General features: G+C 34.3%; 1 protein-coding gene across 11 annotated transcripts in view; it reads left to right on the forward strand.

The window, feature by feature from the left end:
- The window catches only part of Scml2 (Scm polycomb group protein like 2), a 127,524-nt gene that overhangs the window by 91,185 nt on the left and 17,822 nt on the right, over positions 1–18,517 (forward strand). For 8 of the 11 annotated variants that reach the window (XR_005283875.1, XM_038317004.1, XM_038317005.1 and 5 more), the window contains 7 exons: positions 3–86; positions 1,598–1,681; positions 7,057–7,140; positions 8,646–8,729; positions 10,524–10,607; positions 13,513–13,802; positions 17,202–17,316. Coding sequence is in view for 10 of the 11 variants with exons in the window: in XM_038317004.1 (XP_038172932.1) it covers positions 3–86; positions 1,598–1,681; positions 7,057–7,140; positions 8,646–8,729; positions 10,524–10,607; positions 13,513–13,802; positions 17,202–17,316 (825 nt within the window). In the remaining variant the exon portion in view is untranslated. Of the gene's footprint in view, positions 1–2; positions 87–1,597; positions 1,682–2,954; positions 3,039–7,056; positions 7,141–8,645; positions 8,730–10,523; positions 10,608–13,512; positions 13,803–17,201; positions 17,317–18,517 lie in introns of all 11 variants that reach the window. The other 3 variants (XM_038317008.1, XM_038317015.1, XM_038317010.1) reach the window with 3 other exon arrangements.

Genomic DNA, 18,517 nt, shown 5'->3' on the forward strand with positions numbered 1-18,517 from the left:
AGCTGCCAAAAAGCGCAAGGGCAAGACAGTCACCAAAGTATGGAAAGATCAAGCTGGACTTTTGGAATATGAAGAACCTGCCCCGGGTGATTGTTTTTAATATATATACATACACATTTTATGTTTACATTTGTGTATATATATATATATTATAAATATAAATCATACACAGAAGTAATTATAATATATATAAATAAATATAAATATTTAAATATATTTAACCACATTGTGAACATAAAAATAATGTCATTATATATCATGACCATACACCTATTCACATAGTTCTTATATAATGTATATACATGCATAAACACAAACCTATATTTATATATAATTACTATATGTATTCAGAAGGTGTTTGCCATATATTGCATGGAGTAATGTTTCTAAAAGGATTTTTTTTTTACTTTTTGTAAAAAAAAATAGAAGTATCACAATAATAAATTCATAGAAATTTTCACTGTGAGTGGTCAGTTGGTTCATCCTTTTTGAGAATTAGATTAATCCTGATTATAATTTTCTTCATGTTTTCAAAGAGAAAATTCTCTTTTATTTTGAAATTATAGTTTCATTTCAACCTTTCTCCCTACCTGGTCCTCCTCCCAAATTTCCTGTATATCTCCCGTTCTCTCTGCCAAATATATGACCGTTTTCCTCGCTTACTGTTTAGTGCTTGCATTCAAGAATATCGACATACATGTATAGCCCTGAATATAACTTGTTTAGTCTATTTATTAATACCTGTATTTTTGTTTTCGTGGCTATCTTTTTATATCTGAGAGTGAATTAGTATGTTCTTCCCTGGTGATTCCCACTTATCCCATATCTTCCATTTTCTGTAATTCTTTTGTTTAGGATTTAGGCCTCATGGGCATTTTCTCTGTTCAGTTTTTATATTGTATTGTTATCATTCTTGTTCAACTCATGTTTGATAGTAATTTCTCCTGCTATTACTAGAAGATGCAGTCTTAAACTCCCTCACCCTGTGGCTCTTATGATCTTTCTACACTCTTTTGAGCAGCGTTCCCTGAGCAGTACCTTATGTGCAGGATTGTTCTGTAGATATCCATTCTGATTGGCCTGTTCCACTGTTTGCTTTTATTGGTTGTGGTTTTCTATGAAGGTCTCTGTCTGTTGCAAACAAAAGTTCCCTTAATAAAGAGTAAAGAATACAGTTAGCTTAAGGCATAAGAAAGCTATTTATAGATTACTGTTAGGGATTATGCTGTTTTAGTAATTGAGTTGTTGTAGATTCTACTCTGATAACCACCATTTGACTAGCCCAAAGTTTTTAGCTGGGTTTTATTACCAGGCATGTACTCTCTCTTGTTCAACGAGTCTTATTTCCAAGTAAAGCGCTGTTGTTTATAGAGAAGATACGTGTTCCACAGCTGCATACTTAGAGTTATCATGCTATGATGTGCATTGTTACACATGACGTGAACCTGATGGTAGGCTTCTTTATGGCAAGGCGGTATTAGAACATATGCTCTAGTATTAGAAGGTTTGTTATTTGGAAAACATAGTGGATTAAACATAATGTGTTGTACCTTTAAATGTGCATAATTTTTGTTTTTATTTTCATATTTCAATAAAGGTGAGAAAAAACGCAAGGGCAAAACTGTCACCAAACCTCGGAAAGACCAAGCTGGAATTTTTGAATATAAAGAAGCTGTTCCAGGTGATTGCTTTGTTTTTTTTTTTGATGATTTTTAATCTATATTTATTATCATGTCTGCAATATATTGAATGATGGTGTAATGTTTTTAGAAGGAAAAACTGCTTTTTACTTTTAGGAAAACAAGTATAAGAAGTAGCATGATAAAAAATTCATAGAAATTTTGAGTATGATAAGTCAAATTTGTCTTCTATTGTAGTAAGTTTATCACTTTGAAAGATTAGCTTTTTCCTGATTATAGTTTTTTTATGTTTTAAGAGAGAACATTTTCTTTTTCGAGTTAATAATTAATCTCTGATCTTTCTCTTTTCCCCCTTTTTCACCAAACTTTCCATATATGCCTTCATCTCTCTGACAAATGTGTGGCCTACTCTTAATAATTGTTAATGCTTGCATTCAAAAATATCTATGTATACAAATCGTCCTGAATATAACTTGTTCTGTCTGTATAATAGTAACTGTATTCTGTTTTGATGGCTGACTTTTTCACACCAGATTGTATTGTGTGCTTCTTTCTGGGGTTTCCCATCTCTCCTGTTTCCCATTTTCTTCAGTTTTCTATAGTTCTTTTCTATGTGGTTGAGGCTTCATGAGCTATTTCTGTGTATTAATGTCATCCTTATTCATCTCATGTATGAACAGTGATGTTCATGATTTTATATGTATTTCTCCTGGTATTTCTAGGAGATACAGTTTTAGAGCGAACACCTCACCCTCTGGCTCTTGACAGTCTACCTCCTTTATGGCAATGTGCAGAAATACTCTGTAAATGTATCCATTCTGATTGGACTCCAGCATTCTTTGTTGTGATTAGCTTTGGTTTATTGTAATGGTCTCTGTCTGTGGCAAACACGTTTTCTTGATGAGGAATGAAGACTACTGTGGGTATGAAGACAAATGTTTATAGATCGTTGTTGGGGACTGTGCTGCTTCAGTTAAATTAGTGGGCGCATATTATCCTCCAATAACCATCAGTTCTCTAGCACAGATATTTTAGCTGGGTTTCCAGTACCAGTCATGGTTTCTCTCGTGTTAAGTGGATCTTAAGTTCAAGTAAAGAGTATTTGGTTACTGCCAAGGTATGCATGCCTCTACTACAGTGCCTCTACTACACAACTGTGCCATGTTGTGCCTTGTTAAATGTCATGTGAATATGATGAATATCATGACTATTCTGCATTAGAAGCTGTTATTGTTTAGTATGCACACTGGAAAGTAATGTGTCCCAGCTTTAAGTATACATAATAGTTGCTTTTCATTTCATAACTCCACAAAGCTGAAAAAAAGCGCAAGGGCAAGAAAGTCGGCAGACCTCAGAAAGACCAAGGAAGACATTTTGAAAGTGAAGAAACAGGCCCAGGTGATTGCTTTGCTTTGTTTTGCTTTAAATCTATATTGACTTAATGGTCTCTAGCTACTGCAAACCAAGGTTTCCTTGATGAAGACTCAAGGCTCCAGTTATCTTCAGGCATAAGAACAAGGTTTTAGATTGCTGTTAAGGATTATGCTGTATTAGTAAGTTAGTAGTTGTAGATTTCCTCACCAATAATCATCATTTGATCAGCACAGGGTTTTTAGCTGGGTTTCCATTACCAGGCATGCTCTCTCTCTTGTACAAGTAAAGAGGTCTTGATCACAAAGAAAGTACATGTTCCACAGCTGCATACTTTGAGTTATCATGCCGTGATGGACATTGTTACATGTAGCATGAGCATGTTGGTAGACTTCTTCATGACAGGGTTATATTAGAGCATTTGTATTAGTATTTGAAGCTTTACTATTTGGAAAACATAGTGGATTAAACATAACATGTTCTAGCTTTAAATGTACTTAATCGTTGTGTTTCATTTTGTATCTCAATAAAGCTGCCAAAAAGCGCAAGGGCAAGACAGTCACCAAAGTATGGAAAGACCAAGCTGGACTTTTTGAATATGAAGAACCTGCCCTGGGTGATTGTTTTTAATATATATACATACACATTTTATATTTACATTTGTATATATATATTTTATAAATATAAATCATACACAGAAGTAATTATAATATATATAAATATAAATATTTAAATATATTTAACCACATTGTGAACATAAAAATAATATCATTATATATCATGACCATACACCTATTCACATAGTTCTTATATAATGTATATACATGCATAAACACAAACCTATATTTATATATAATTACTATATGTATTCAGAAGGTGTTTGCCATATATTGCATGGAGTAATGTTTCTAAAAGGATTTTTTTTTTACTTTTTGTAAAAAAAAGTATCACAATAATAAATTCATAGAAATTTTCACTGTGAGTGGTCAGTTGGTTCATCCTTTTTGAGAATTAGATTATATCCTGATTATAATTTTCTTCATGTTTTCAAAGAGAAAATTCTCTTTTATTTTGAAATTATAGTTTCATTTCAACCTTTCTCCCTACCTGGTCCTCCTCCCAAATTTCCTGTATATCCCCCGTTCTCTCTGCCAAATATATGACCCTTTTCCTCGCTTACTGTTTAGTGCTTGCATTCAAGAATATCGACATACATGTATAGCCCTGAATATAACTTGTTTAGTCTATTTAATAATACCTGTATTTTTGTTTTCGTGGCTATCTTTTTATATCTGAGAGTGAATTAGTATGTTCTTCCCTGGTGATTCCCACCTATCCCATATCTTCCATTTTCTGTAATTCTTTTGTTTAGGATTTAGGCCTCATGGGCTTTTTCTCTGTTCAGTTTTTATATTGTATTGTTATCATTCTTGTTCAACTCATGTTTGATAGTAATTTCTCCTGCTATTACTAGAAGATGCAGTCTTAAACTCCCTCACCCTGTGGCTCTTATGATCTTTCTACACTCTTTTGAGCAGCGTTCCCTGAGCAGTACCTTATGTGCAGGATTGTTCTGTAGATATCCATTCTGATTGGCCTGTTCCACTGTTTGCTTTTATTGGTTGTGGTTTTCTATGAAGGTCTCTGTCTGTTGCAAACAAAAGTTCCCTTAATAAAGAGTAAAGAATACAGTTAGCTTAAGGCATAAGAAAGCTATTTATAGATTACTGTTAGGGATTATGCTGTTTTAGTAATTGAGTTGTTGTAGATTCTTCTCTGATAACCATCATTTGACTAGCCCAAAGTTTTTAGCTGGGTTTTATTACCAGGCATGTACTCTCTCTTGTTTAACGAGTCTTATTTCCAAGTAAAGTGATGTTGTTTATAGAGAAGATACGTGTTCCACAGCTGCATACTTAGAGTTATCATGCTATGATGTGCATTGTTACACATGACGTGAACCTGATGGTAGGCTTCTTTATGGCAAGGCGGTATTAGAACATATGCTTTAGTATTAGAAGCTTTGTTATTTGGAAAACAGTGGATTAAACATAATGTGTTGTACCTTTAAATGTGCATAATTTTTGTTTTTATTTTCATATTTCAATAAAGGTGAGAAAAAATGCAAGGGCAAAACTGTCACCAAACCTCGAAAAGACCAAGCTGGAATTTTTGAATATAAAGGAGCTGTTCCAGGTGATTGCTTTGTTTTTTTGTTTTTGATGATTTTTAATCTATATTTATTATCATTTCTGCAATATATTGAATGATGGTGTAATGTTTTTAGAAGGAAAAACTGCTTTTTACTTTTAGGAAAACAAGTATAAGAAGTAGCATGATAAAAAATTCATAGAAATTTTGAGTATGATAAGTCAAATTTGTCTTCTATTGTAGTAAGTTTATCACTTTGAAAGATTAGCTTTTTCCTGATTATAGTTTTTTTATGTTTTAAGAGAGAACATTTTCTTTTTCGAGTTAATAATTAATCTCTGATCTTTCTCTTTTCCCCCTTTTTCACCAAACTTTCCATATATGCCTTCATCTCTCTGACAAATGTGTGGCCTACTCTTAATAATTGTTAATGCTTGCATTCAAAAATATCTATGTATACAAATCGTCCTGAATATAACTTGTTCTGTCTGTATAATAGTAACTGTATTCTGTTTTGATGGCTGACTTTTTCACACCAGATTGTATTGTGTGCTTCTTTCTGGGGTTTCCCATCTCTCCTGTTTCCCATTTTCTTCAGTTTTCTATAGTTCTTTTCTATGTGGTTGAGGCTTCATGAGCTATTTCTGTGTATTAATGTCATCCTTATTCATCTCATGTATGAACAGTGATGTTCATGATTTTATATGTATTTCTCCTGGTATTTCTAGGAGATACAGTTTTAGAGCGAACACCTCACCCTCTGGCTCTTGACAGTCTACCTCCTTTTTGGCAATGTGCAGAAATACTCTGTAAATGTATCCATTCTGATTGGACTCCAGCACTCTTTGTTGTGATTAGCTTTGGTTTATTGTAATGGTCTCTGTCTGTGGCAAACACGTTTTCTTGATGAGGAATGAAGACTACTGTGGGTATGAAGACAAATGTTTATAGATCGTTGTTGGGGACTGTGCTGCTTCAGTTAAATTAGTGGGCGCATATTATCCTCCAATAACCATCAGTTCTCTAGCACAGACTTTTTAGCTGGGTTTCCAGTACCAGTCATGGTTTCTCTCGTGTTAAGTGGATCTTAAGTTCAAGTAAAGAGTATTTGGTTACTGCCAAGGTATGCATGCCTCTACTGTACAACTGTGCCATGTTGTGCCTTGTTAAATGTCATGTGAATATGATGGTAGTATTTCATGACTGCATTAGAAGCTTTTATTGTTCAGTATGCGCACTGGAAAGTAATGTGTCCCAGCTTTAAGTATACATAATAGTTACTTTTCATTTCATAACTCCACAAAGCTGAAAAAAAGCACAAGGGCAAGAAAGTCGGCAGACCTCAGAAAGACCAAGGAAGACATTTTGAAAGTGAAGAAACAGGCCCAGGTGATTGCTTTGCTTTGTTTTGCTTTAAATCTATATTGACTTAATGGTCTCTAGCTACTGCAAACCAAGGTTTCCTTGATGAAGACTCAAGGCTCCAGTTATCTTCAGGCATAAGAACAAGGTTTTAGATTGCTGTTAAGGATTATGCTGTATTAGTAAGTTAGTAGTTGTAGATTTCCTCACCAATAATCATCATTTGATCAGCACAGGGTTTTTAGCTGGGTTTCCATTACCAGGCATGCTCTCTCTCTTGTACAAGTAAAGAGGTCTTGATCACAAAGAAAGTACATGTTCCACAGCTGCATACTTTGAGTTATCATGCCGTGATGGACATTGTTACATGTAGCATGAGCATGTTGGTAGACTTCTTCATGACAGGGTTATATTAGAGCATATGTATTAGTATTGGAAGCTTTACTATTTGGAAAACATAGTGGATTAAACATAACATGTTCTAGCTTTAAATGTACTTAATCGTTGTGTTTCATTTTGTATCTCAATAAAGCTGCCAAAAGGCGCAAGGGCACGACAGTCACCAAAGTATGGAAAGATCAAGCTGGACTTTTTGAATATGAAGAACCTACCCTGGGTGATTGTTTTTAATATATATACATACACATTTTATATTTACATTTGTATATATATATTTTATAAATATAAATCATACACAAAAGTAATTATATATATAAATAAATATAAATATTTAAATATATTTAACCACATTGTGAACATAAAAATAATGTCATTATATATCATGACCATACACCTATTCACATAGTTCTTATATAATGTATATACATGCATAAACACAAACCTATATTTATATATAATTACTATATGTATTCAGAAGGTGTTTGCCATATATTGCATGGAGTAATGTTTCTAAAAGGATTTTTTTTTACTTTTTGTGAAAATAAATAGAAGTATCACAATAATAAATTCATAGAAATTTTCACTGTGAGTGGTCAGATTGGTTCATCCTTTTTGAGAATTAGATTATATCCTGATTATAATTTTCTTCATCTTTTCAAAGAGAATATTCTCTTTTATTTTGAAATTATAGTTTCATTTCAACCTTTCTCCCTACCTGGTCCTCCTCCCAAATTTCCTGTATATCCCCCGTTCTCTCTGCCAAATATATGACCCTTTTCCTCGCTTACTGTTTAGTGCTTGCATTCAAGAATATCGACATACATGTATAGCCCTGAATATAACTTGTTTAGTCTATTTAATAATACCTGTATTTTTGTTTTCGTGGCTATCTTTTTATATCTGAGAGTGAATTAGTATGTTCTTCCCTGGTGATTCCCACCTATCCCATATCTTCCATTTTCTGTAGTTCTTTTGTTTAGGATTTAGGCCTCATGGGCTTTTTCTCTGTTCAGTTTTTATATTGTATTGTTATCATTCTTGTTCAACTCATGTTTGATAGTAATTTCTCCTGCTATTACTAGAAGATGCAGTCTTAAACTCCCTCACCCTGTGGCTCTTATGATCTTTCTACACTCTTTTGAGCAGCGTTCCCTGAGCAGTACCTTATGTGCAGGATTGTTCTGTAGATATCCATTCTGATTGGCCTGTTCCACTGTTTGCTTTTATTGGTTGTGGTTTTCTATGAAGGTCTCTGTCTGTTGCAAACAAAAGTTCCCTTAATAAAGAGTAAAGAATACAGTTAGCTTAAGGCATAAGAAAACTATTTATAGATTACTGTTAGGGATTATGCTGTTTTAGTAATTGAGTTGTTGTAGATTCTACTCTGATAACCACCATTTGACTAGCCCAAAGTTTTTAGCTGGGTTTTATTACCAGGCATGTACTCTCTCTTGTTCAACGAGTCTTATTTCCAAGTAAAGCGCTGTTGTTTATAGAGAAGATACGTGTTCCACAGCTGCATACTTAGAGTTATCATGCTATGATGTGCATTGTTACACATGACGTGAACCTGATGGTAGGCTTCTTTATGGCAAGGCGGTATTAGAACATATGCTCTAGTATTAGAAGGTTTGTTATTTGGAAAACATAGTGGATTAAACATAATGTGTTGTACCTTTAAATGTGCATAATTTTTGTTTTTATTTTCATATTTCAATAAAGGTGAGAAAAAATGCAAGGGCAAAACTGTCACCAAACCTCGGAAAGACCAAGCTGGAATTTTTGAATATAAAGAAGCTGTTCCAGGTGATTGCTTTGTTTTTTTGATGATTTTTAATCTATATTTATTATCATGTCTGCAATATATTGAATGATGGTGTAACGTTTTTAGAAGGAAAAACTGCTTTTTACTTTTAGGAAAACAAGTATAAGAAGTAGCATGATTAAAAATTCATAGAAATTTTGAGTATGATAAGTCAAATTTGTCTTCTATTGTAGTAAGTTCATCACTTTGAAAGATTAATTTTTTTCCTGATTATAGTTTTTTTCTTTCTTTATTTTTTTTTCGAGACAGTGTTTCACTGAAGTTTTTAGAGCCTGTCCTGGAGCTAGCTCTTGTAGACCAGGCTGGTCTCGAACTCACAGAGATCCACCTGCGTCTGCCTCCCGAGTGCTGTGATTAAAGGCGTGCGCCACCACCGCCCGGCTCTGCTTATAGTTTTTTTTATGTTTTAAGAGAGAACATTTTCTTTTTCGAGTTAATAATTAATCTCTGATCTTTCTCCTTTCCCCCTTTTTCACCAAACTTTCCATATATGCCTTCATCTCTCTGACAAATGTGTGGCCTACTCTTAATAATTGTTAATGCTTGCATTCAAAAATATCTATGTATACAAATCGTCCTGAATATAACTTGTTCTGTCTGTATAATAGTAACTGTATTCTGTTTTGATGGCTGACTTTTTCACACCAGATTGTATTGTGTGCTTCTTTCTGGGGTTTCCCATCTCTCCTGTTTCCCATTTTCTTCAGTTTTCTATAGTTCTTTTCTATGTGGTTGAGGCTTCATGAGCTATTTCTGTGTATTAATGTCATCCTTATTCATCTCATGTATGAACAGTGATGTTCATGATTTTATATGTATTTTTCCTGGTATTTCTAGGAGATACAGTTTTAGAGCGAACACCTCACCCTCTGGCTCTTGACAGTCTACCTCCTTTTTGGCAATGTGCAGAAATACTCTGTAAATGTATCCATTCTGATTGGACTCCAGCACTCTTTGTTGTGATTAGCTTTGGTTTATTGTAATGGTCTCTGTCTGTGGCAAACACGTTTTCTTGATGAGGAATGAAGACTACTGTGGGTATGAAGACAAATGTTTATAGATCATTGTTGGGGACTGTGCTGCTTCAGTTAAATTAGTGGGCGCATATTATCCTCCAATAACCATCAGTTCTCTAGCACAGATTTTTTAGCTGGGTTTCCAGTACCAGTCATGGTTTCTCTAGTGTTAAGTGGATCTTAAGTTCAAGTAAAGAGCATTTGGTTACTGCCAAGGTATGCATGCCTCTACTGTACAACTGTGCCATGTTGTGCCTTGTTAAATGTCATGTGAATATGATGGTAGTATTTCATGACTATTCTGCATTAGAAGCTTTTATTGTTTAGTATGCACACTGGAAAGTAATGTGTCCCAGCTTTAAGTATACATGATAGTTGCTTTTCATTTCATAACTCCACAAAGCTGAAAAAAAGCGCAAGGGCAAGAAAGTCGGCAGACCTCAGAAAGACCAAGGAATACATTTTGAAAGTGATGAAGCAGCCCAAGGTGATTGCTTTGTTTTTTTAATCCATATTGAGTCACAAGATGTTTGCGATATATTGAATAATGGTGCAATGTGTTTAGAAGACAAAACTGTTTTTCACTTTTAAGGAAACAAGTATAAGTCCCACAAAGATAAATCATAGAAATTTTCACTGTGATAAGACTTTGACTATGTAACATTATATACTTTATTATTTAACATGCAGACTGGAACATAATGTGTTCCAGCTTTAAATGTACATAATATTTGTTTTTTATTTCATATCTCAATGAAGCTAAGAAAAAACGCAAGATCAAAAGAGTCAGTAAATTTTGGGAAGACCAAGCCAAACTTTTGGAAGATGAAGAAGCAATTCCAGGTGACTCATTTGCCTTATTTTTTTCTATATTTATTTACAAGATGATCCTCATTATTAAATAATAACATATTCTTTCCAGAAGGAAAGACAATTTTTAAAAGAAATCTACTACAAGAAGTAGCACAATGATAAATTTGTATCATTTTTAATGTGCTAAATCAAATTTGTTGGTTATTCTAATAAGTTTATTTTCTTTAGATAATTAAATCGTTTCCTGATTATTATAGTCTAATGTACCTAAAATTTCATTTGACTGACATTCTTGTTTAATCAGTGTCTTATTTTTTAATGATTTTTATTGTTAAAAAATTTTTGCCTTATATTTTGATCTTATTGTGTACCTTCTGACTTGAATAAGATGAGATTTTAAGTGCTCTCCTGGTGCTTACAGATGCTGAATGTATTTTTTATTGTTTTTTATTGAGCTCTACATTTTTCTCTGCTCCCCTCCCTGTCTCTACCCTCCCCGCTTCAACCCTCTCCCCAAGGTACTCATGCTCCCAATTTACTCAGGAGATCTTGTCTTTTTCTACTTCCCATGTTGATTAGATCTATGTAAGTCTCTCTTGGTGTCCTGATTGTTGTCTAAGTTTTCTGGGATGGTGGTTTGTAGGCTGGTTTTCTTTGCTTTATGTTTAAAAACCACTTATCAATGAATACATGTTATAATTATTTTTTTGTGTGGGTCTGTGTTACCTCACTCAGAATTATTTTTTTTGCTCCATCCATTTTCCTGCATAATTTAATATGTTGTTATTTTTCTCTGCTGTGTAGTGCTCCATTGTGTAAATGTACCACATTTTTCTCATTCATTCTTCAGGCAAGGGGCATTTAGGTTGTTTCCAGGTTCTAGCTATGACAAACAATGCTGCTATGAATATAGTTGAGCAAATGTCCTTGTGGCACGATTGAGCATCCATTGGGTATATACCCAAAAGTGGTATTGTTAGGTCTTGAGGTAAGTTGCTTCCTAATTTTCTGAGAAATTGCCACACTGACATCCAAAGCGGCTGTACCAGCTTGCATTCCAACCAGCAATGCAAGAGTGTTCCCTTTTCCCCACAACCTCTCCAGCATGAATTGTTATCAGTGTTTTTGATCTTGGCCATTCTTACAGGTGTAAGATGGAATCTCAGAGTTGTTTTGATTTGCATTTCTCTGATGACTAAGGATATTGAACATTTCCTTATGTGTCTTTCAGCCATTTTAGATTCCTCTGTTGAGAGTTCTCTGTTTAGGTCTGTACTCCATTTTTATATTGGATTATTTGTTCTTTTGATGACCAATTTCTTGGGTTCTTCGTATATTTTGGAGATCAGACCTCTGTCTGAAGTGGGGTTAGTGAAGATCCTTTCCCATTCTGTAGGCTGTCTTTTTGTCTGTTGACCGTGTCCTTTGCTTTACAGAAGCTTTTCAATTTCAGGAGGTCCCATTTATTAATTGTTTCTCTCAGTGTCTGTGCTGCTGAGGTTATATTCAGGAAGTGGTCTCCTGTGCCCCTGCATTCAAGTGTACTTCTCACTTTCTCTTCTATAAGGTTCAGTGTGGTTGGCTTTATGTTGAGGTCTTCCATCCATTTTGACTTGAGTTTTGTGGAAATATTTTTCTTGAGTTTTGTGGAAATGGTTTTTGTTGGTTTTCTAATTTTCCCCATTTAGAAGGAACGTTGATGTGTCAGCTTATTATAAATTACCTTTATTATGTTGAGATATTCTCAACATATTAAAGATATATATTCTTGATCTCTTTGGTACTTTTATCAGCAATGTTGAATTTTATCAAAGGCCTTTTCTGATCTTTTTGAGATGATCATATGGTTTCTGTCCTTTGGTCTATTTATGTGATTTATGTTTATTGATTTATATATGTTTAATCATTCCTGTGTCTCTGATATGAAACTGACTTAATGGTGGATAATATTGTGATGTGATGGAGGACTCTCATTGGTTAATAAAGAAACTTCCTTGGCTTTTTGATAGGGCAGGATATAGATAGGTGGAGTAGACAGAACAGAATGCTGGGAAGAAGGGAAGTTAGGCAATCGCCATGCCTCTCCTCTCTGGGAGAGATGCGATAGAGCCAGCCGCCAGGTCAGACATCCTGAATCTTTCTGGGTAAGACACCACTCGTGGTGTTACACAGATTATTAGATATAGGTTAGTCAGGATGTGAGTAAGAGACTGAAATTAATGGGCCAGGCAATGTTTAAAAGAATACAGTTTCCGTGTAATTATTTCGGGTGTCAAGCTAGCCGTGCGGAGCCGGGTGGCAGGACGCAGCCCGCTGCGCCTTCTACACTGATGTATTCTTGAATTTGGTTTGTAATATTTTATTGAATTTTTATTTATATTCATACTGGATATCCATCTTTTTTATTTTGTTGAGTCATTGTGTGATTTTTGGTATCAGGGTAATGATGGCCTTGTATGAAGCATTTAGGAATGTTTCTTCAGGGTTTTTTTTTTTGAGAATAATTGAAGACTAATGTCATTAATTCTCTTTTAATATGTGATAGAATTATATGCTGAACCATCTGTCCGTGGACTTTTTCTAGTTGGGAGATTTTTAGTTACTGCCTCTATCTTACTAGGGGTTATGAATCTATTTAAATTACATTTACTTTATCTTGATTTAACTTTGATAGATTATTTATTTTAAGAAATTTATTTCCTCTAGGTTTTCCTGTTTAGTGAAATACAAATTTTGTTAAAAGTATTCTTTTATGGTTATCTTCATTTTCTTAGTGTCTATTGTAATGTCTTCATTTTCATCTCTAGTTTTGCTAATTTGGATCTTGTTTAAAATAATTTCAATGCGTATTCTTTGGAAAGTTTTAAAGATATGCTTAAACTTCTTTCAGTCATATGATAGTGCTTTAACATTTTCTTTAATTTTTGTTGCTAAGCTCTTTTCTCAGCTCTTTCAGTGAAGAGTGCAGAGAACACACCACCTTCCTCCTATGAGCAAACAAAACCCTCTACCTCTGAGAAAACAAAGTCTTCCACCTCCAAAGGGGCTCCATCTCCAAAAAAGAAGTCTCCACGGAAAACAACTCTTGTACTACCAGTACCAAAGACCAGCAAGAAATCAGGAAAAACTAAAACTAAACCAACTGGAAATACTTCAGCTACAACGAAGGACATTACTTTTAATATTGTCTTACCAAAGAAAAAAGGTAGAAAGTCAGAGGAGAAGGTTAGTCTTGTCTCTTGCTAATTTTTTGTAGAAGGAGCAGCGGTCTGCATTCCCACCCGGCTCCCGGCCGCCTGGCTAACTTATGCCCCGAAATAACAACACACCAATTGTATTCTTTTAAACACTGCCTGGCCCATTTGTTTCTAGCCTCCTTACTGGCTAACTCTCACATTTTGATTAACCCATTTCTAATAATCTGTGTAGCACCACAGGGTGGTGTCTTACCGGGAAGGATTCAGCATGTCTGACCTGGTGGCTGGCTTCATGGCAACTGTCTCAGAGAGGAGAGGCATGGCATCTGCCTCACTCCCAGCATCCTGTTCTGTCTACTCCACCCACATATGTTCTGACCTATCAGGCCAAGCAGTTTCTTTATTAATTAACCAGTGAAATCATCAGATAGATAGAAGACACACCTACGTCAATTTTTATTGTCTCTGTATTGGAATATTATTTTTAACACTCAGTTTAGCAATTTGCTAAGACTATGCTGAATTTTCTAGGACTGTTTTAAATGTATAAAGCTCTTTTTGTCTTAGTTATATTTTCTATTGTGATTAAATGAAAGCAATTTATGAGGAACTTACACTTCTATATCACAGTTCATTATCAAAGGCAGTCAAGGCAGGAACTCAAATAGGGCAGAGAGTGGAGCTGGAATGGGGGTGGAGCAAAAGTAATATCTAATGTAAAGTGGTCATTGAACATAATTGACTGGTAATTACTGGTGATGAAAGAACAAAGAGTAAATGAATTGGAGAATAGAATAGAAACTTTCCAATGTGAAAAACTGATACAGAATTTAAAATAGTGAGAAAGACAACAAGTTGAGATTTCCTTAATGTGAATTAGTCAGGAGGAAGAGAGGGAGGGATAAATGTGGGCAGGAAAATACTGAAGTTTTTCTTATAATCGTTTCTAGTACTGTACAGTTTATATAACAGATACATATAACTACATAAACAATTTACATTATGAAAGCCTGAATATGATTTTAGTTTCAATATTTTGTGCAAAATGATACATTATGAATTTGTTTGAAAATTATGCAAAGTTATAATGAACCTATAGTTATAATATAAAAAATGTAAAGAATTATGTGTACCTAAAATCCAAGGAAGAAATTATGATGGAATTTTAAGTATTTAAGTGGCCCCTCAAAATATAAGTGGAACCAGTTCAACAAAAAAAGAATAAAGGAAACAAACAGAAAATTCATGATAAAATGGTTTACTCAGACCTAAATATAATAATAATTACATTAAATATTAAGGAATTAAACTCTTGGTTAAGTGACAGATTTAATTCTGAAATTTTAAAAAGACTCAACTAAGTGTCCATAAGACATGCACTCTAAATATAGAGGTAAAAATATCTCAGCAGTATTATCTTATACATCTAGTATTTCCATATGATACCAGCAGAACATTTGCATCTGAGTACTTTCCATATGAAAGAAAATAATACCATCTTGTTTTTTAAAAATATTTACACTATTATTTCTTTTTAAAACATCTAAAATTTATAAAAATCAATATGAAATATTTGTAAAAATATTATAATAAACATAAAAATGATTTTCCTAAAGCAGTAATGTTTTTAAAATGGGAAATAAAATTAAGAAAAGTCAATCTTAAAATTTAAAGTTAAAATACATTTGAAAAGCCGGGCGGTGGTGGTGCATGCCTTTAATCCCAGCACTCGGGAGGCAGAGGCAGGTGGATCTCTGTGAGTTCGAGACCAGCCTGGTCTACAAGAGCTAGCTCCAGGACAGGCTCTAAAGCTGCAGATAAACCCTGTCTCTAAAAAAACCAAAAAAATACATTTGAAAACACATTTTCAGCTGCTCAGAAAGTTATATAATATTAGTGATGATATCTTTTGATTCTTATATTTTCTAGTATCAACACTAATATAATTTTGAAAAGGTATTTTGGTAAACATTTAATAATAGAGATAAAGAGCAATAGTATAATTCATAATTTGTATTTTTTCAAAATTGTCATTTCAGTTCACTATCATCTAACTTCATTATTTCATAATAAGAATAGAATGTTCACAGTTTTAATAACTGATGAAGTTTTTGAGCTACATAAAATATTCTTAAACGATTTCTTTGTGAATTGTCATTTTCTTCCTTCATTTAAGATTTTAGTACAGGGGCTAAAGATACTGCTTAGTGGTTAAGAGCACTGGCTACTCTTCTACAGAACCTGGTTTTGATTCCCAACATTCACATGACAGCTCACATCCCTTGGTAGCACCAGTTCCAAGGATCAAATACCTTCTTCTGTCTTCTGTGGGCACCAGGCATGCAAATGGTCCACAGACATATATGCAGGCAGAACATTCATATACATAAAATTTAATTAAATTTAATTTTAGAAACTTTAAAAAACATATGTTAGTACATTTTCTAAATAAATGTATTTACTCAGGTTGGTATTAAACATACTATCTTGCATCAAATGGTTCAGAATTTTGAAAAATGAAATTTGTAATTCAATACTTGGCATGATTTACTAGATTGCTTCGAATCCAAATAACAGTCATTAATTTAAAGCATATTTCAGAAACCTTAAATGATACTTTGTTTTACTCTTTTGTCTTTTGTCATAATTGTTCTAGGCACAGGAGTACCTTTTGTGACACTACAGAGCAGTTTGAAAGTAGCTCCTAGAAAAGTCCCAACATTTCACATCATTAGAATACTAGTAATATTCACCTGTGCTTAAGAGATATTTGTCTCTTACATGCAACAAGCAGTCTTCACCAAATTATTTACAATTTTATAAAGTTTATTGCTGGCTAGAGCCATCAGGAATGAACATCTGCTTTCTAAAGTCCTCTGCCTTTCTGTGGTTAATTTTGCTTATGGAAAAAGAGATTTATAGAATTAACAGTGATTTATAAAGCATGTCTTGCCTGATGGTGGTGCCATATGCCTTTAATTCCAGCCCTCGGGAGGCAGAGGCAGGTGGATCTCTGTGAGTTTGAGGCCAGCCTGGTCTACAAGAGCTAGTTCCAGGACAGGCTCCAAAGCTACAGAGAACCCTTTCTTGAAAAACAAATAAAAAACAAAAAAAATCATGTCTTGCAAGGAACCTCAGAAATTTTTTGAGGTTAACAGGTTTTGCACAGTTAACTAATTTGACTAAGGTATCATCAGAAGACAGGAAACAGAATCCTACCTAGGCTTTGGTCTCTTCCTCTGTCACCTGAACAGCTTGTGTGCCTGAGTTCAGTTTGCAAATCACTGCAGTTCTTGGTACCCAGAAAGTTTTCAACCATTTTTTAACTGATGCTTTTGTGATCCAGTGATGTCTACCATTTTTATTCTAATCTGGAAGCTTTTAAAAGAGAACATTACCTGCATTCTTTGTTCCTTTTTTTAAACAGGAAAAATGTATTCCAGTTGTTTCCTCTACATCTAAAGCATCTCTTCATTCACTAATGAGAAGGTCTTCATCTAGTAAGTCTCCTGTGGGGCCATCGAAAATAGTGATGTCTACAGGTATGTTAGTATTTTCAAAACAGTAATAAACATTACATATTTTATTCAGCATTGATTTGAGTGTTGTTAGAGTACTGGAAATGAGTAAAATATTAATGTATTTTGTTAAACTAATAGTTCAGCTTAATGTTAATCAAAAACAGCCTGTGTAAATCTGTCACCTGAAAGTAAATATCCAACATTTTGAATTTGTGTCATTATCAAATCCTTATTATTTCAAAGTATTTTGTCATTTCATATTATATGTGTTTTCCAAAATAACTCATACCTTTTGAAAATAATTTTTCTGTCAAAGGACATGGCGATATTAAATTCTTCTCTGGTATGTTTCAAAGAGCACAGACAAAAGCAAATCCTTTTTTATCATCCCATATACATTTTCTTAATCTTCTTGTATTTTAATCTTCCTTTCATTTTATTTTGTATATATGAGTGTTTTGCCTACAATTGTATTTGTGTAACCATGTATCTGCCTCTTGCCCAGAAGAGAATGTCAGATCCACTGGGACTAGAGAGATACAGGATGTAATATGATTTCTAATTGGTCTTAATAATAAAAACCCAGAGTCAGATATTAGGGGGGTGAAAACTGAAAGATCAGAGAAGCGGGGCAGCCAGCCACTAGTTCTTCCCTCTATGAAATCCTTAAACCGAATGTGCTCTTCTGTCTCTACAAGGCCTCAGACTGCTTCTGTCTCCTCCCGCTTTATATTCCTCTCTCCGCCCTGCCATATCCCTTCCTGTTTCCACCTCCCTAGTGCTGGGATTAAAGGAGTGAGACACCACTGCTTGGCTCTATTTTTCTTTTAGACTGATTCAATCTTGTGTAACCAAGGATGGTCTTGAACTCACAGAGATCCATCTGCCTCTGTATCCCAACTGCTGGAATTAAAGGTGTGTGCCACCACCTGGCCTCTATGGCTAACTAGTGGCTTGCTTGGCACTCTCATTCTCAGGCAAGCTTTATTTGTTATAGTACAAACAAAATATTGCCACAACAGACAGTCGTAACTGTCACGTGTGTGCTGGCAAGCAAACCCGGGCCCTCTGGAAACAGCAGCCAGTGCTCTTGAGCTATCTCTCTAGTACCCCTTTAGTGTTTTAAAAGTATGTCCTATTCTTTTATATCCTGAATTACCACCTTTATGCTCTGATTTTCCTTTAACTCTTCCTTATCATTTTTCTCACTTCAAGGAAATTA

The sequence above is a fragment of the Arvicola amphibius genome, chromosome X, assembly GCF_903992535.2.
Source record: "Arvicola amphibius chromosome X, mArvAmp1.2, whole genome shotgun sequence".
In the NCBI taxonomy this organism is placed as follows: Eukaryota; Metazoa; Chordata; class Mammalia; order Rodentia; family Cricetidae; genus Arvicola; species Arvicola amphibius.